The sequence below is a fragment of the Empidonax traillii genome, unplaced genomic scaffold (genome assembly GCF_003031625.1).
Source record: "Empidonax traillii isolate 1590-97213 ecotype Southwest subspecies unplaced genomic scaffold, ASM303162v1 scaffold197:size915647, whole genome shotgun sequence".
NCBI lineage: Eukaryota > Metazoa > Chordata > Aves > Passeriformes > Tyrannidae > Empidonax > Empidonax traillii.
Window position 1 is genome coordinate 484220 of NW_020955390.1, and position 19595 is coordinate 503814.

At 45.2% G+C, this 19595-nt stretch overlaps 1 protein-coding gene across 1 annotated transcript in view; it reads left to right on the plus strand.

The window, feature by feature from the left end:
- GRHL1 (grainyhead like transcription factor 1) overlaps positions 1-19595 on the plus strand; it is a 39019-nt gene that overhangs the window by 13060 nt on the left and 6364 nt on the right. Inside the window, exons 9-11 of the mRNA XM_027886927.1 lie at positions 11165-11323; positions 17102-17189; positions 19446-19585. Coding sequence (XP_027742728.1) covers positions 11165-11323; positions 17102-17189; positions 19446-19585 — 387 coding nt within the window. The remainder of the gene's footprint in view (positions 1-11164; positions 11324-17101; positions 17190-19445; positions 19586-19595) is intronic.

Consider the following 19595-nt stretch of genomic DNA (forward strand, 5'->3'; position numbering starts at 1 on the left):
TGGCTGCAGAGTGCCATGTCTGGGGAGAGCCTGGCTTGGGGGACATGGGAACTCTCAGCAGAGAGCACAGGTCCTTCTCTGGAGCAGTGTGTGCCAGTGTGCTCTGCAGGAGGAACAAGGGCTGGTGTCACCGCACAGAGCTCTGTCTCACCACGAACTTTGCTCTGTGCTGCACAGTGACTGTGGAGAAGAGGTTATATGGGGACTGCTGTCAGGTTTCAGCTCTGTGGGAGACGTTTAGGATGCTTGGCAGACAGCAGTGAGGAGCTGTGTGTGCTGCTGCTGAAAGTGCTGCCTTGCACCATGTGTGACATTGCTTGTGAGGCGGGTGTTGGGTGCCAGGCTTCCCTGTTCGCCAGGTTTGGCTTCAGTCAGGTTTAGAGGGCTGGCAGCAAGGGCCTTACCTGCTGGAGAATACTAAAAGGCTGAGATGATTTCTGAAACATGAAGCACTTTACTATGTGAACAAGCAGATGATGCTTCCAAAGGGCTGTCAAAAAGAGTCAGTGTTATCCCGCTGCCATAGCCCGTCAGACATTTAACAAACCTGGGTAGTCAGTGTCTACAGGGTACTCAAAGGCTTAGGATTTGCACACAGGGGTGGATCATGGAGACAGAGCAATTCAACTCCTCGGGGAGCTGGAAGCATTTTCTGCAGCTGCCTCTCTACTGGCTGAGCCATTCTGCAGCAGTAGGGATGGGTCACTAACACAGGAGCAGGGCTTCGAAGTGGTGCAGAGAACCATGTGGCTGCCCCAAGGAAAGCCATCCCTTCCTACCAGGTAGTTATTGCCCAGTCACTCTACAGGCACCTAAATGAGTAGTTTCAGCCTATGGTATAGCATATTAGAAAGTTCTGAGGACCCTCATGGTGATACTTCTTCTCAGGACTGAACTTCATGGGATGAAGTGGTGTGTGCTGGTGTGAGACAAACTGATTTTGTACCTGGACAGGCAAATTTTCTTCCAGATTCACAGTCTTAGTGTGTGAGATCCATATATTGTGAGTACTGGTTTGTATGAACCTGCAGAGGGGACTGTTGATACCAAATGTGCAAGCCTTGGCTCCTGGTATCAGAATCATATTTAGATAAAAATAGTCTCAACTTCAGTGTTTAAAGAATTGGCATTTTTAGCAAGTGCTCTGTGTGTTTAAGTGTCTGTTTAACTTTGGTATTTTCCCGGAGTGGATGTGTTTTGTCAATGGTTGAATTTCTCACCAGTAGAGCTGCAGTTCTTTCTCAACTTCTGTGATCTTATCAGGAGATGTCTGAGCCAATTTCAACAATTTTTATTGCATGGTTCATTTACCTTGCATGCTCTTGCTCTCTCCTTTCCCTCCCCCACTGCCCCCCCAACAGTAGTCTTAAAGTATATGAAGAGAGCAAGGATTAGGCAGAGCTGAGTTTCTAATGCTGCAGAAAGTCCTTCACAGTAATAAATACAGTGTTTTATGTTTAATAACAGCAGAAGTGCTGCGTAGATGGTGTGTTTAACCAGCCAGCAAGCTTTGATTATTAGAAATTTGCTTCCTGAGCCCTGGAGTTACCTGGACCGGAGCCAGGTGATTCTTCTGGACTTGCTGCTCCTCCTGTTTCCCTCTTGCTTTTGCTTCCAGTTTGCTGTGTGAATGATTTGATCCCAGTGTCAAGCAGCATTGCAGCAGTGTCAGGTGGGAGGTGATGAGGCTCTGTGTCTGGGATTTCTGACGTAGTTATTCATTTAAGCACCCAAGACTCTGGGTGTGTGTCATATTTAATGTAGAAGTAGCATATTATCACAAGATGTTGCCCCTAGCAGCTCTGGGACCAAGTTCTTGCCTTTTTGTGGGCATGTGCAGGGATATTGCACCTCTGCCACTGTGTCTGTTCAGGAGGGTGTCACCTGCCAGACAGAGTGCTTTGCCAGTCCCCTTAGGGCACTGTGGGGATTTAGCAAACTACACCTTTCTGGTGAAGAAATGCTCCTTTCACACAGTGAGTCATGTGCTTCCTCTGTAGCAAGGAAAATGTGTGGATTTTGCAGCTGTGGAGTTGTGGGATGGAAAAAAAAAATTTGAGATGCCCTCAGCAACAAGTATTTCCCATTTCCCAGTTGCATTGTGCTGGGAGAGCTGAGAGTAAGGCTTTGGTCACTGGATGCGTCGGATGCACCTGGCTCTGCGTGGATGGGATTGTCACACAGCTGGCTGCGTTGGTGTGCTGTTTGTGAGCCCATGGGTGTAGAAACCAGGAGGATTTCATGGATGACAGACCGTGTCCATGGATTTCAGAGCAAATTTGCTTCTCTGGCAGCTCCCCTCTGCCCTCTTCTGTTGTTTTGGGACATCACAGGATCTGCTGGAAGCAGCTGCTTCATAGAAGAGGTTGGGTTAAGTATTCTCTGACCTTTGCAAGAGTGTGTTCAAGCTGGAAAAGGGCCCAGGATCCAAAGCCTCACTGCTCTGAGACGGTGAAGGGAGCTGAGGGTGGGGGGAGGAAGAGGAAAAGGCAAACTGCCCTGAAGTAGTGCTGTTGAGATTAAAAGGAGAGTGAAGTCAGGGTTAGAAAGATTGTCAGGAAACACTGTGGAGTGATGAAGTGGTAATTCAGATGGACTTTCAGGTGTCTCTGTTAGGGGTGAGGTCTGACCCCATCACTTCACAGACCAAGGAAGGGGAATAATTGGATGAGGAGACAATCGTGCTTTTAGAGAAGGAAAGGGAAGATGGTGAACTGGAAAATTTCGTTTTAGATGAACTGGTGAGTTGTTGAATAGGATATTTAAGATATTTAAAATATTTAAGATATTTAAAATATTTAAGATATTTAAGAAAGCCAGTGTAGCTGCTCAGTCAGGAGCCATCCTGCTTGGGTGGAAGCGTGATTCGATGAGTCTGACAAAGATGTGTAGCTGATACTCACTTGCACGCAACAAGTAACGCTGGAGTTACCCTGAGGCTTGTGGAGACTTCAAACAGTTTCCCACCCCATCCTGGATGTCTGCCGTGTTGGGCAGACAGTCGAGGTGGGGTTCTTCTCCTGCAAAGAAGCTTTTAGATGTCTGAGCACACGCTCGTCATCTTTCACATCTATGACTTCATTAGGGATAGGGTGTCTAGAGCTGGGATGAAGTTTTCTCTGGAGGTGCCTACCCCTTGTTGTTGACTGAGCAGGCTTCTTCAGAACTGGGATTTTAAAGGAAGGGAGGAGAAGTCATGTCCTTGCAGCCCTTTTTGTGTCTTTGACCTCTGTATGTCAGTCAGGAGAAGCATTTATAGGTTCAGATCATGAGTTTTTGAGGTTGGGAGCCATAAAGTCCCAGGTACAACACGCCTGGTTCCCCATTACACGTCTTTTAATGAAAATTGCCGTCATGTGCACAGTTAAATGCACACCTCATGCTGCTCTTCGTACTGTTGGCTGTTGTCCTGTTACCTCTGTTGTGTTACCCGTTAGGCTGTGAAGCAAATTCTCTGTCCCTTAACTCTGGCCTGGGGACATGGCCTGTTCTCAGGTCAGTGGCAGTTGAAAAATCTGGACAGATTGGTTTCCCCGGGGTTAACTGGCTTTGCTGGATCCTGCTTTGCACAAATCTTGTCTGAGCTCCTGCCCTGTGGAACAGGAGGGTTGGGGCCTCCCATCTGAACAGAGCGAGTTGTGTGCGCGGTGATTGCGAGATCCTCCTTGCCCTGTTTTTGTAGCTATAGCGCTGCAAGGACCCTGCTCTTGTGCTGGGGCACCCCTTCAGTGCTTCCCAATGGGTTTCTTCTGAAACATAGCATTGCTTAAAGCAGCTCCCAGCGAAGGGCCCCCGTAGAGGTCTTCTGTCTGGCTCGCTTAAGGCTGGATGGTGGGACTGTCGCCAAAAATGATGTCATTGCACATTAAGGGCATTGTCCTCCTACTCCTTCCCTCCAAAAAAAAGCATTGTAAGCCAGATGCTCTGTGTGAAAAGACCCTTTCTACTAAGAAGGGTGTGAGTGCAATAAGCATTTTGAGCTGGAGAATATCAGGGTAGAGCTTTTTCTGCCTTTTCACTACGGGAAGGTGCTCTATTATCTCTTAAGTGATGCCCTGAATGACAGAGCAATTAATCAATGCTTCTTTTTTTCTTGTCCGGAAGAGCTGAATGGTCTTATATTACAGTAATTTTTGTCTAATTTGAGATGGCTTTTCGAAATAGCAAATTGAGCAATGAGGGTGGTCTTCTTGGCAGATCCTCCCACACTTTGGCAGGATTTTTTTGTTCAGATGAGCTCAATTTTTGGAGAGGGTGGATCTCTTGCTACAACTTGAAGTGAGGCTGGGCTGTACACTGATTTATTTTTAGAGTTTATGCTAGTGTAATCCTCTCCTCACTTTAGGAAGAATTTCATCTTTTTTGATTGATGAATATTGCATACACTTATACGGATGCCATTGTAATGAAGCAGCAGTCATATGCCTCATTAAAGAAGGTGTTGCCACCTTCAGCAGCATTGAGGAGGTACAGGTTTGGCTAGTTGGAAATGAAACTATGAAATGTGATGAGTCAAACATACTTAAAGGGAAGAGATTGGTGGGAAGCCAAGGCTGCAGACCACAAATACTTTGAGGCACAAGTACACACAGCCTTTGGAACAGTGACTTAGGAAAGTCATAGCAAGTATTGCCTCTTAACACAGACCTCTCCCTGCTCTGTCATGGGTTTTCTGAAAGACAGGCATATGATTTTAAGCATTGTCAGCTCGAAACAAGTCTTCAGCTCACTGTATTTCTTCAAAACTCAGTGTCCCAAGTTCTGCCATTGTCTGCTCTTTCCAACTGTGGGGCTCATGGTGTATTTCCTAAAGCTCAATGAAAAATCTCCTGACATTAGCTTCTCTACAGAGAAAATTAGGAGGAAAATTAGGGTGATTTTTTTTTATTTTATTTTCTCCTCTTTCCTTTAATACCTGTTGGCAACTCTTCCTTTTCAACCATCTTTGTGCCTTTGTAGACTTAATTCTTGTTTTTGTTAGGGTTTTGGTTTCTTGTTTTGTTTTTTAGGGGGCATTTTTTGGTGGTGATGGTTTGGGAGGGTTGGTAGGTTTTTCTGTGAGGTTTTTTGTTTGTTTGGTTGCGCTTTTTTTCCCCCCTCCCTATTGCCACTTTTTTGCCAAACTGCTGGTTTTACTTTCTTTCTAACTAACCAACAAAACCTGGCCCCACACTTTTATCTTATCAAAGCATGGGGTGGGAGGAAGCATCAGTATGACTGGGAACCTCTATCTCCAGGTTTCCCACATGTTGTGAACAGAGACACTGCTATATTTCCTTGCCTAGGAACAGGTTGGAATAACAATCAGCGTTGTTCTTTGCAAGCAGGAATATGTATTTTCCGTTCATTACCATTCATTTTTGTTTTGTTGATGAGGTGAGCTTGCTAGGAGGATGTTCTCTTATCTGGAGCTGGGTCATATTTCCCATTTGTCATTCCTTGGTGTGGTGGGTTCTGTGTCAGTCACCCAAATTGGGCTTGGTAGGTTTGAATGCAAACTAACTTCCCTGGGCTGCGAGGATGGCTCTGGGTCTGACTGAGTGGAGCTGGAACGGATGCAGCCCTATTGCACATCTGCCAGACAAGCCTTATTTGGAGCGTCCGATCCAAAAGGCAGGAGGTGGCTGAGGAGCCCACAGGTGCATGAATTGCCCAATCTTTTTATCTCTCTCTCCTGGCTCACCTCCTGCTGATGCAAAACCTGTGGTGCATGTGGGAGGTGAAGAAACGAATGTGAGAGCAGTAAGATGAGGCACCTCTCAGGTGATCTGTACCAAAGTGTGGGTTTGGATTCTTTTTTTTCTCTTAAAGACAGAAGAGTCTTCCCAGCATTGCTTTTCTAGGACGTGCCTTCGTGGATGTGTGCAGGCAGACCTGTGCTTGCCCTGCCTGTGCTCCAAGCTCCCTGGCTCTGACCCAGAGCCAATCCTGGAAGCCACATAGCTGGATTGGTACAAAGCAGTGCCCAGGCTCACAGCTCTGCCTCTTGGAAGGGCTTGGAACTGTGCTGGTGTAATTTAAAAGGGTTTTGGACTGGAGATGTCTTGTATCCAGCCGGTTCGCAGCATAGATGAAACACACGTCGACAAATGTTTAGAACAGGCCCTTTATTTTTTCCTTTTATGTTTATATTTGTCCAAGCATTTAGAGAAACCATATGCTTTCAGCTATAAGCATTGAAATAAGCAACTTTGAGCTTCTGGGTAATTTTTCTTTGCAGGAGGGGAAGACACTGCCTTTGTGTCAGGGAATTGGTCTCAGGACCCATTGTAATCCCTTTGTCTGCTGTGTTTTCAGCAGAACATTGGAACTATTTAGCCAAGGTCAAGAAAAACAATATCCAACTGCATTCCCTGTATAGAAGCTCCTTGAAGTTTAACCTGTCTCTGGTTGTTGTATTGTAGGCTCCAAACTCTGTATTCTTTACAAACACAGTAATCCAAAATCCAGAAAAGCATCCTGACAATTTTAAGTTGAATATAACATAGACCAAATGTAATATAAGTTCAATATAACATAGGCTGGAGCATTGCTTCTATGAGGACAGGCTGAAGAGTTCGGGTTTTGCAGCCTGGAGAAGAGACGGCTCTGGGGAGACCTTAGAGCACCTTCTAGTACCTAAAGAAGACCAGAAGGAAAGCTGGAGAGGGACTTTTTACAGTGATATAGAGCAAGGGGGAATGGCTTTAAACTGACAGATTTAGATAGATATTAGGAAGACATTCTTTACTGTGAGGGACTGAAACAGGTTGCCCAGAGAAACTGTGGATGTCCCATTCCTGAGTGTGTTCAAGGCCAGGTTTGATGGGGTTTTGAGCAAGCTGATATAGTAGGAAGTGTCCCTGCCCATGGCAGGGGGGTTGGACTAGATGATCTTTAGAGTCACTTCAACCCCAAGCTGTTCTATGGTAAAAATGAGTAGCTTTTGCCTACTAGTGTTAGAAAAATTGGAGTTTTTATCTGAATTCTCGGTAGAGAAAGAAATATCCAATGGACTTGAATTGGTGAGTAATGTCTTAATCCTTTGGGTACAAAAACATAACGGAGCATAAATAGGAGAAGGTGAAGGCAATTTACCTGTCTTCTCTTGAAATGAAAGCCATGTAAAGCAAGGTGATCAGACTGGAAAAAGTCCCAAGTCTGCCTGTGTAGGGCCTTATCCAGAAGGATGTACAAGACTTTGCACAATAGTCTGACCCAAGCCTGTGTTTGGGGACTGGTCAGAGCTCATGGTGTGCTCGTACCCAGTGACTTGCTCACCATTACGTATGGCAGCCCCAGGTGTCACACTAGTGACACCCCTACACACCGCTGCTTTTCAACTGTGCTCTGCAGTGAGTCAGATGAGGCTGTACAAGGTGACATTTCATCTAAAGCTGCTGCATATGTAGCCTTTGGACTAATCAAAATTGCTGGTGCTTTTTGTGTGACAAAAGAGTATGGCGTCCAAGATAAACCAAGGAGAAGAGATCTGGGTATGCAAGCCTTCATTTAAAAAAGGCATCTTTCATCTCGCTGACAGTGAGGTTCCTGCAGCGCTTTGATTGCCCTTTAATTATGCCTGTTTTTCCTGGTTTGTTTGAAAGGCAGATCTTGTTAGAAAAAGGTGCTGTGTGGAAAGAACTTGGCTGTCTCTGCTGCCCTTCCTTGAGGGCACACAGCAGAGCTGTCGGATTAATTTTTTTTTCTGCATTATTAAAATGGAAGATTGTTTTTTGTAGATTTGAACGTAGGCACGGTGTGTTCCTCCCAGCTTATGTGAGGAGGGGCGTGAGGGGTCAGGTGGTTAAAGTAGGCTTCAAAGTCATGAGGTCTGTCTTCTTCCCACGTTAACTTCCAGCACGATCCCAGAGGAGGTGCTTTAATCCTTCTGCCTTCGGTCTTTCGTTGTGTGCAGCCGGGCCACTGTTCATCTGCCCCAAAGGCTGCAGGAATCCCAGCCTGGTGCTGGGGAAAGGAGGCTCCAGTGTGTTGTGGTGAATGCCGGGTGAGGGGGGGTTAGCAGTTCGTACCAGCTCAAACTTTTTGTGCTGTTTGGTGCTTCATCTGAGACCCCACCGTTGGGGAGCCATTTTTCTCAATGAGTATCTCAGCTTTTGTGAGCAAGAGTTAGAAAAAGCATGGAAAAAATTAACAAAAAGGAAAAGAAAAATAAAGCCTGAGTTGGTTGGATATATGATTCAAATATAGACTAAAGGCTTAACTGCCAAGCAAGCAAAATAACTTGAGAACAAGTTTCCAATCCCTTTAGAAATCTCAATTTTAAAGAAAATCTGGGTAGCTTCTGAGGGCCTTACTCATGTTTGTAAGTGCCCAGGCTTGACAGAGTGCTTGACAGCCTGACAGTGCTCTATTTTTAAGTGCTGTCTTTATGTTGAATCTTGGGAGGCAAGATGAAAATGGGTTTTTTGTTTGTTTTTTTGGTTGTTTTTTTTTTTTTTTTAAGTAACAACAAATCTTAATATAGCTGAGAATGCGGAACTGCCCTTAGAAAAATAGGTTGAACACATGAAAAGGAATCTTGCTCAGCAGGCTGAAGACGCAGAACAACTTCTGCGGTTATGTTTTTCTTTCTTCTGGCAATTTTGGGGTGGGGATGTAGCTGGCACAGTCACTTCGCCTTATGTTCCTTTTAGAATGCAAGTCAAATCTTCCTGAACAGAAAGCACCTGGTTGAAACTGTTTTAGCCCAAACTGGAAAAGCTGTTTGCTAAAACTCTTGTTTTGTGAAACTTGAGGCAACCTGAAGCTACTCAAAAATAGGAGTTATGGGATGAGTAGGGAGAAGTATATGGTCCTTTTGTACTGGCTCAGTACAAAGAGAGGACAGGCTGGTGGCTCCCTGTTGCTTCAGAGAGGTGATTAGGTTTTAGTTGTCATCTCTTACCTAGAGTCCTGAAGACTTAAATGGTATGAAAATGAAGTCAGCTGCTTGAGGCCAAAGCTAATCAAATGAGGAGACTCTAAAGCAGGAGGATAATCTTTGTCATCTGACAAGCATACCTAAATTCCCATGGGATACCCATGCAGCTCCACTGTAGTATCATGCATCTGTCATGCTGAGTTCAGCCCAGTGTGGTGCATGGGCTTTATGTGGCTGGTCAGCCATAAAAAACTGAAAACAGACCTGAAGTCTTGAAAGAGAAGTGACAACACATGCTGGAGAACTGGTGACTGGTGTTCAACACTGAGTCTGCTGGTGTCCAGTGATGTGAAACTCAACTGAGGGATTTCACAGAAATTTTGGGGTGGTGGTAGACCTGCTGACATGGTTGCTTGGGCATGTTGTCCTTAAAGAATGAAGTAATTTTTTCATACAGAAATGAGTTATGCATGAATATTCAGTGTAGGTTAATTTAAAATTAAAATTTAAAATGTAAAAATATGCAAACACCAGAGCTGAGGGTCTTTTAAAAAACAAAACCCCTCCTCAGGGAAGGCAATTATTCAGGCTGTGCATACATCTGATTACCTAGCTCCTAAGCCGGTGAGAGCAGCTCTTCAAACTCCTTGAAGCTTCCTCCCGGGGTGTGCCAGTGCTGCAGGCAAAATGCCCTTGCAAAGCCAAAGGTAGCAAAAAGGGAAGCCTGGTGGATAAAAGCCGGCAAAGCCATCCTTTGAGTTGATCTGGGAAAGACTGAGAAGAGCTTATTTGAAAATAATTTTCCTGGCTGTGATTTGAGATGTATTTAACACTTTCACAAAAAGTTGTCATGGAACAGCACAGGTTTGGGAGAAGAGAGAGAAGACACTTAATTGCACTATTCTTCCTCCCTGCCCTGTCTTTTTATACGGCAAAAAGATGGAAAAAACCAACCATGGCGGGGGGAAAAACAATTGCTTAATAACCCTCATCTGGTGATATTACAACATTTCCATTTCCCCTCTTTTGTTAAAACTGGTAAAGGGTGATAAGCGGCACTCAGCAAAACCCAAGCCCATAAGCTCTTCCGCGCCTGGCGTGAGCCTTTGCAGCTCCGGGAGGTGGCACCAGCTCACTGCGGAGGCTCGAACGGCGCTTCCCGGATGCACCGCGATCCCTGAGCCATCGGGCCGTGGGATGGTGCTGCTGCAAGATCTCTGGGAAGGTGATTCTGGCTCCCAAGGCTTTTGATTATTTTTGTGAAGCGGTGAGCTCCCAGCCTCTATTCTTGAGGCAGGGAAGAGAGGAGTCATTGCAGGTCTTGGTGGCTCGTAAATTCCTGGTAATTAATCCTTGCAGCTTCTTCTGAGACGTGCTGGTAATGGGCATTGTGCAAGTCCGTGTTCTGGATAGAAACTGCTCTGATCTATCTGTTCATACCCACATAAGGATACTTATTCCTTCTATTAAGCAGCATTGGACTTGTTCTCTGCCTGCATGTGTGTTTTGGCTTCTTAGTTTTTTCTTGGTTTTTTTAGACCATTATGAAAATTAAATTAGATATGTTTAAAATCACAGTAATTTCCCCTGTAATTCAGTTTTTTATAAGAATAATACAAATATTTCTCTTTTCCTTTTAATCTGAATATTAACAGGATATTGCAGGTCTTACTGAGGAATATTCAAAGTAGTTTTAACTTCTTAGTATGAAGCCTCAAAACTTTTACTGAAATAATGGCATTATTCTTTTGTTGAAAGATAATGTGCTGCTTAATATTTTTTAAAAACTTTTAATAACATTTACAAAAAACAACATAAAACCCCTCCAACCGAGTAGTTCCAAGCATAAGCTGTGGTAGCAGCAGCTTATGTAAAACTCAGGAAAAGAGTTGTTTTAACTTGCCTTAAAATAGCATAAATTTTTCAAAGCATGGTTGTGTCCTTAACAGGGTGTTAAACACTGAGCAGTGAGGATTCCTTCTGCTAAAAATTTGATGATATTTGAGATTTCTTGGGTGGAAAAATCTGGGAAAGATGGGTGGAGTCTTCCTAAAGTTTGGAGAGTTTGTTGAAATCTATTCTGGACAAAGTGGCTTTGTCCCCTCTAATGGTTTATATAAAGACTTAAGAATGTTGTGGTGCTTGGGGATTTTTACCTGATGCTCAGAATAAAGAAGGTCCTGCTTGTAATGGCAAGGACCAGCATTTAGGTCTCAGCAGTGACCGAGTAGTCCCTTGCTCAGGGACTCAGCCAGGAGTCCATGTGTCACTCCTGATGGGTTCTGCTTTCTTCTTCTGCAGGTTTTCATTTCTGTGAACTGCCTCAGCACAGACTTCTCCTCTCAGAAGGGAGTTAAAGGCCTGCCCCTGAATCTTCAGATTGACACCTACAGCTACAATAACAGGAGTAACAAACCTGTCCACAGAGCCTACTGCCAAATTAAAGTCTTCTGTGACAAGGTAAGGTTTGGTCACTGTGCCAGAGACTGTTTGGGAAAGGCTGTTTCACAGCTTAGCTGCCTTTTTTTTTCTCCCCCTAATTCTGTCACTTGCTATTTTGGCTCACTGAAAAGTCCTGTCTGTGTCTAGCCTTTGCAAGGAAAAAATTTCAACCCCTTCTCCTTGGCTCATAGATGTTGTGATGACCTCAGATAAATTTGGTGCTCTCAAAATGCTGGAGTGCTGAGAAGTGTTCCTGAGCATTGACTTTGGAGAAAGGTCAGTCAGTGGCAGACTGACACTGGGAAGTCTTGCAGAGTGCCTTCAGCAGGAGAAATCAGTGCCAATGATTGGAGCAAGAAAGAGAAGGCTTGTCTTTTTGCCCAGGCTGTGTTGTCTTGGTCCTTTGAAATTTCTTTGCGTGTTCTTCCTGCATTTGTTATTAAAAACAAACAAACAAAAACAACCACAAAAAAACCCAACCAAACAAGACCACAAAAACCAACCAAACAAAAAACCCCACAACCAATAACTTGCAGATCTTGTGAGCAGAAAATGTATCACCGTGCAATACATTAGTGTAGCAAAACCCCTTTAAAAGCTGGCTGGGTGCTGTGGTTTGACTGCTCTGCCTTAGGAATTTAGCCCACAGGGAATTGATGCCTGTCTCAAAGCCACTGCTCACCAGAAGCTGTGAAAGAAACAGTAGGAGCTGAGCTGGAATCAGCTGTAAAAGCTTAACTGCAAAGAAAGGCTCTTTCCCAGGCTTTATAGCCTGTTGCTGCTGAGTCTTTTGAAGTACCAGGGCAAGTAATGTGCAGTGTTGCTATTTCCAGAGTGACCAGATTGTCCTAGGCAGAGATAAATGCTTCCTGGACTTCCTTAGTCCTTCCTTTGATTGCTGTGAATCATGTGGACTCCCTGTTTTGCTGATATCCTACTTGATTAGAGCCTCTCATTCTTTGCATCCAGACTCCATCTTCATAGGACAGACTTTTACAAGTGATATCTCAAATATCTCTGTGCAGCTGTAGGTCTGAGGTGGGCTTGTAACCCTCACTCTCTACGTCTGTGCTGGCTTTGCCCTGGTGACCCCCCCAGACACTGACCCAAAGATTCATCTCACACACCACTGTTCTGCCTCCACTTACTGCCCAAAATATGCAGAGCCCTCTGCACTGTCCCCCTGCTGTAGCATCCCTTGACTCACCCTGCTGTGTTCTGTTGTCCATCTATGTGCCTTCAAATTGGCCTCTCTGCTTTCCTGAGAGAGCTGCCTGTAGCTGCTCCCATTGTGATGCTTTCAGCAAAGAATCAACAGGGAGATAGCAAAGGCTTTCCAGAGCCATCTTAAAGACTTGCCAGTAAGCCTAAGAAGCTTTAGTCTCATGGGCTTTCTTCAGGTCTTTTTTTTTTTCTCCTTTTCTAAAATTTTTTTCTTCAAGATGAGACTGAGGCAAGCATGTCATCTAAAGTTCTTTCATTAAAGTAATCTTGTAGTCTTGTGTGTTATCAACTTGTATTCTCTACAGTACAGTGAATATGAACTTGCTGCAGGGTAGGGGGGATCTTTTACTCCTGAGTTGTTCAGTCGGTTACTGACACCGTGCTAAAATTACTGACAGGCTTGTGCCACTGCTAATAAGACAGATCAGTTAATAAAAAGGCAGATGTGTACTCTACATAACTTGATGGAGACCATTGGAGTCTGCCAGAAATTTCAGCAAATCTAGTAGTCCAGGAATGCCAGTACAGGTTTTATTTTCTTTTGGGATTTTGACTTATTCTCCTGCTTTATTCCTCTAGACACTGCAGATTGTACCTGAATTAAAAGAAGAGGGAAGGAAAGAGAAATGCCAATGAAAATCAGAACAGGATAATAAAAAATAAAACTGAATCTAATCTTAAAGCACCTTCCCTCTCCCCCCTCTTCTTTCTGGGCTCAACTTCACTCCGTAATTATGTCCCTCCTCCCCACAGCAGCACATGGGAACAGGGAATGGAGGTTGCAGTCAGTTCATTACATGTCTGCTGCTCCTTCCTCCTCAGCAGGAGAACTCCTCACACTGTTCCCCTGCTGCACCATTGTGGGTCCCTCCCACAGGAGACAATCCTCCAGAAACTTCTGCAACACGAGTTCATCCCAAAGACTGCAGTTCTTCACAAACTGCTCCAGTGTAGGTCCCCCATGGGGTCACAAGTCCTTCCAGTAAACCTGCTCCAGTGTGGGCTGCTCTCTCCAAGGGGCCACAGGTCCTGCCAGGACCCTGCCTGCTCCAGCAGGGGCTTCCCATGGAGTCATAGCTTCCTTCGGCCATCCACTTGCTCTGGTGTGGGGGTCCTCCATGGGCTGCAGGGGGACAGCCTGCTCACCATGGTTTGTACCACAGGCTGCAGGGGAACCTCAGCTCCTGGAGCACCTGGAGCTCCAGAGCGTGGAGCACCTTCTCCCCTTCCTTCACTGACCTTTATCTCCAGAACTGTTTCTCTCACATATTCTCCCTTGTCTCTTCTGACAGCTGCTGCACAGAGGGTTTTCTCCCTTTCTTCAATTCATTAGCCCAGAGGCACTACCACTATTGCTGCTGGGCCTTGGCCAGGGGCAGGTCTGTCTTGGAGTCAGCTGTTGGCCATGGGGCAAGTTGCTTCTTAGAATAAACACCTTCTCAGAGCAGCCACCCCTGTAATGCCCCCAAACTGCCACACCAAAACCTTGCCACACAAACCCAATGTGCTCATTGACCCTGATGCTGGCTGCTTACTCCAGGCTCCTATAAGAGCATTGGTGTTTCAGAAAGGGCACCTATTTTCTGCCCTGCATTGAATCTTGGGTAATCAGTCAGCTGGTATTGAATGTTTACAGGACCATTGTTACTATAGCACCCACACCTGTTGCAGTCCTGAATGTGTTTGTCCTTGTGTGGCCACTCTTACCTGTAGAAGTTCTGTTATCCATGTTTATTCTGTGTAGGTCCAAGCCCATAGTGTGGAAGTGGAAAAAAAAACCAGCAAATTTTGATGCTGTGGCCTCCTAACAGGGACAGCTCTGTGTACGTGTCCTCAGTTCCTTTGTCTGTTAGGGCTGTGCTTGCACTGCATGCCTGAACTGACTTTGAACCCAGATAGTGGCATGGCAATCCTCCGCTGTCTCTTTTTTCTTTGTACAAATCGATAGATATCCTACGGAAGGTCAGACAGTTTAGTTGATGTTATGGGGGGGCCTTCACACAGGGAAGCAGTAAAGAGGACGGTTCCCATGCTTGGGTGGAAGGGAAAACTCCTGATACGTTTCTACTTATTATCTGCTGCCTCTGAGGCAAGTTTCTTCATGTGTTTCTATCTTTCTCCTTTGTGCTCTCTCTGTGGAAAGGGTGTCCACAGATGCCCAGGATGTTTGGTTTTTATCTAATCCTGTGTGGTTTCAAGACCTGTGTAAAGCAGTATGGGTGTAATGATGTCATCCTATTACATGTTATGGTACAAGCTTCATTCAGGCTTTTGAATATTTGGGCTGTGCAGGGGTAGGGCTGACCTGTCCCAAAGGAAGACGACCTTCTCTGCTGTAAAGGGTACCTTGGCTACACATCCACATGAAGAAGATTAAATAGAGGGTTTCACAGATTATAGTTAGTGTTGCCCTCTGGGATCTGCTGTTACTCTGGTACCGATGGGCAGTGCTGTGGGAAGGCTTTTGTGGGATGGTAGGAAGAAGTGAGTGAGATGCTGCTGGAAGGAGGGAATTGGGTGCCAGGTGGCTGGGGGCAGGGTGGGCAGCAACACGGAGACTGTTCCTTTATTAGCATGATAACAGAATGGTTTGGATTGGACAAGACTCTTAAGGTCATCTAGCCCAGACCTCTGCCATTGGCAAGGAATGCCTTCCACTAAACCAGGTTGCTCAAAGCCCTGTCTAACCTAGCCTTGAACACTTCTACGTATGGGGCATCCATAGCTTCTCATGGGTAACCTCTTCCAGTGTCTTATCACCCTCATCATAAAAAAACTTCCTCCTCCTGTTTAATATAAATCTACCCTTATTCGGTTTAAAAACACTTCTCCCTGAGCTCTGCTGGCAAGGCAGAAAAGCCTGTTATCAAGACATAACTTGCTTTTTTTATGTGGGCTTTGAGATATGTTTACCTGGGCCCCAGTAGCTTGGATCAAGTTGACTTTCAAGCAGGGAATGAGAGGGCAGAGGTTTTCTCAAAATGTGTGCTCTTGTTGGATCAGCATGTTCTCCACAAGGAAGCAGGTGCTGTTCTGTAGCATAGTGTTTGAGTAGCAGGACTTTATTATTTCCACATGAAAGGTAAAAATCAAATCTGGAGCCAATCTGATCTTTCTGCTCTCAAGCTGAGATGTTGTGACTGTTCTGGTGAGGGAAGTCACAGAGGGGTGTGGGTCCAGCTCTACTGAGGTGTAGGTGGGATGTCTTCACTGTAGTAGCTGTATAATCTTTATGGGGTCAAGCAGAGCTGGCAATGCCTGTATCTCCACGTGTAATTTTTTTCTCTTTTTCACAGTAACTGCCTGAAGCTGCTTGTGTCACTGTCATTAGGTGGGAGAAAAGATGATACATATTAATGTGCATCAAATATCTTGGCTAACTTTCCTTCTTATTGCTAGCGCAGATGTTCCCACTGCTACCTAGCAGGCATAGGCAGCTTGACACCTGTAGAGCACTGATTTAGTGGGAAGTAAGGAGGGCTGTTCTCCCACGTTGTGCACCATTAGGCACCAATTCTGATCCCATTGCCACGTGGTTTTTTGACACCGTGTTTGTCATAGCTAATCTCTTCTTCCCCCAGCACCATGTGAGAATGGGGGTGTGTTTTGTCAGCTTTGCAGGGGTGGGAATGAGAAATAATGGCTTCCTGTGGCCATATAACTGTTACCTTTTACCCTGCTTTGCAGGAGGGTGTTGGGAGACAGGTAGAACTCGTGTGTACCAGTTTGGGCAGTAATCTGGTGGTAACACCAGGATTGAGTGTTGGGGATCTACTGTGGGCTTATCACCTCATGGAACTGGCAACGTGACATCCCTGACAACCCACAGTCACATGTGAGGTCTGGTCAGCGGGACAAATTAACACTATTCCAGTACAAACCTTCTTCCTTCCTTCTCCCTCTATCATAGTTGTCTGCACCTTGCAGAAAATACGGCACTGTCCCCACAGCTACTTGGTTTGGAAGGCCAGGAACAGTGCAGGCATGAAGTTAGGCATCTGTGGATTCCACCATGGCCTGGCCCTGATGAAAAGAGAAGAAATAATACCTGATTTAAAAGGATGCATGTCTGCAGTCTGAGATGAGTGGAGGCTGGTATAACTGCTGCAGGCTCGGTGTGAAATATGCAGAAAGGCATCTTGCACTTGGTGATCCAAGTGTGGTGTGACTTCTATAGATCAGGATCTATCAAGTGAACTGAGGGAATGTGTAATTTTTTTATTGTCTTAAACATTTAAGCTGTATTTTTATCTCACACTTTATACAATTGTTATAGATGTGGGTATCTTTTGTCATCCTATCCCTATCTGACTTAAAAGGGAAGAAAGTGTTCGCATCTTGGGCATGGTTGTTGGATTTCATTAGATGACAGGTCTCAAAAGTAAGCAGATCTCAGTTGGCACTCACTGACAAACCTAGAGCTGGGTTCTGCGGAGCTGACCTCCACAAACACTACTCTGGGATAACTGGTGTTCCTGTCTCTGCAGCTGAAAAAAAAAATAAAAATTAAAAAGTCTCTCTTTTTCTCTCCCTTTCTCTCTCCCCCCTTTCCCTTAATCTCTTGTCTGACAGGGAGCAGAGAGGAAGATCAGGGATGAAGAGCGAAAGCAAAGCAAAAGAAAAGGCAAGTGCACTGATCCCAGCTCTCAGTTGAATGCCTGTAAGTAGAAATTATTCCATCCGTGTTTTAAATACTAGTTTTGATTTTTGGCTACAAATATCTTGTGCAGTAGAACTCTAAAGTTCAATTTTTTTCCATATGGAGTAGTGCTTGTTTTAAGCAGTTGTGGATGGAGTTGTCGTGTTCTGCAATACAGTGGGCTTTGTTCTGCATAGTTCTTTCTGTCCTAGACAGGGTCCTGCTGTGTATTCAATCAGGTATGGGTTGTAGCAGTTGAAGTGACAAGGTGAGGGTGGGATTCTTGGGCACTGCTGGAGCCTCTGCCGATCCAGGTGGCAGCGAGAACTGCATCTGTTCCAAGTGTTTCCAGCTTGATCCTAACCTTAGGCTTTAACTTACATTAAAAACGTTTTACAACTCCTCACCGAGGCAGCAGCAGCCTTAGGGCTGAGCCTCCAGCCTCCCAGCCCGATGCTCACCCTTCTGGAGCAAAGTGGTCCTTAGTAAGTAACTTCAAAGTTTCTGCATTGTGAAGGATGTGGAGACCTCAGCACTGTAGTATGTAAAGGCTGAGGAGTTTCTTTCTGCTGAGCATCTTCCTTTAGCTACTGCAGATGACAGATCCTGTGCTTGGATGACTAGTTATTCACTAGCAGAGCTGCTTAGAGGAAAATGTGTGTCCCTGTTCTTTGTTTGCACGGGGCAGGTGCGTGCTCTCACTTGCTCTGCACCGTGTGCTATTAACAGCCCGACTGGTTCAACAAGCAGGCGCCTCACAGCTTGTCGGGCAGGATTTTCCTGACGCAGCAGGTACAGGCTGCTGGAGCAGCTTCAGAAGAAGATAATGCTGTAAGGGAACCCATTTGCTCAAGGGCAGTTGTGGAAAGGGCTGGGTTTTTGTTTTTTCCCCGAAGTACATGGTGAGAGGTAGGTTTAGACACTGTTAGCATTTCACAAATGAAGTAGCCCCAGAGGCTTTCAAAAAATTATTGCACACAGCCCTTTGCGTAATGGCTGGAAAGGGAGGACAGTTTCAATTCACATTTCCAGGATCTTATGATTTTACAAAAGCTGCTTTCCATTATTAATTTTCTAGGCTTGGGCTTAGCCTGATGTGACCCTAATTTTCCTGGAAAGTACAATCCTTTGCTCTTTAGTTCTAGTGTGGGAAGTTTTTGATTCCTTTAAGCCATAAGCTGTTACACCCACCTGCAGGATCACAAATGCCACGTGTGCATGGCCTCATCAATAGCAGAAATAGTTGGTGGCTTTTGGTCAAAGTTATTTTTGTAGGGATTGCTCAATCTTTAAGAAACTCAGTTTTGCAAGGAGAAAAAGGTGTATCTTCTACTGAGGACATGAGAAATGAAGTGGGTTTTTTTGCAAAACACTTTTTTTGTTTGCAGTTGGTTTGACCCCAAATTGATATGTTTCCACTTGGTAAAATGAAGTCGTTAGCTGTGGTAGTTTGACATAAACGTGTCTGAAGTGCAGTTTAAGGCACCTCCTGTCTCACTTTCTCTGAATTGGGTCTTTGTGGTTGAAGTCTGCCCTCTTGGTGGCTTGTGTCACGTCAGCTGGTGCATTGTGAGAGCCAAAGTGCCCCGTAGGAGACAGTACTGGTCCTTGGAGGAGGTGGACTAGGATCTGGCAGCTTGAGGTGACCAGGATGAACAATGAGATGAACCCAAATGTGAAAATTGAAAGTGTGGAATCAAAATGTAACAATAAGTGTAGCAACTTGCAAACCCCACAATTTGTACTACATCTGTAGTGGGTAGTGCTCTTGTGATGCTGTCTCTCTGGGAGGTTCCCAACTGGGACCCCCTGAGTTGCAAGTTGTCCCCTTGTCTTCTTTCTGCCTTCTTGGTATGGGAACACCAGCAAGCTTTTGAGGGAACGGACGGGGAAAAGGTGGGACATGGACTAGTTTTTGCCCTCTGTCTGCATGGTTTGCTTGGTACATGGAAGACCTGGGTTCCTCTGCTGGGGTGCGTGACCAGGTTATTCTCCATCCTGCTTAATATCTGAACAAAATCAAGCAGCTCAATTGGAGAGAGAGAGAGAGAGAAAACTTTTACTACTCTGTGAAACAAGCTGTTTCTTTAGGGCCCAGGCCCTCAGTTGAGAGGTTGGCAATCCAAGTTCAAACTCTCTCACTACAGAAACTTTTTTATTTGACCCTGACTACAGCGTACCCTTGTTCAATAGCATATGTGCATTTTAAATGATGGAGGAAAGCCACAGCCCCATCAGGGCCTTCACTATCCTTTCTTCTGATCTTTGTCTCTGCAGTTTCTGATGTCAAAGTGCCTATGCTTCCCTCACACAAACGTACCGACATCACCATCTTCAAGCCCTTCATGGATCTGGACACTCAGCCTGTCCTTTTCATTCCTGACGTTCACTTTGCAAACCTCCAGCGTGGAGCTCACGTAAGTAAAG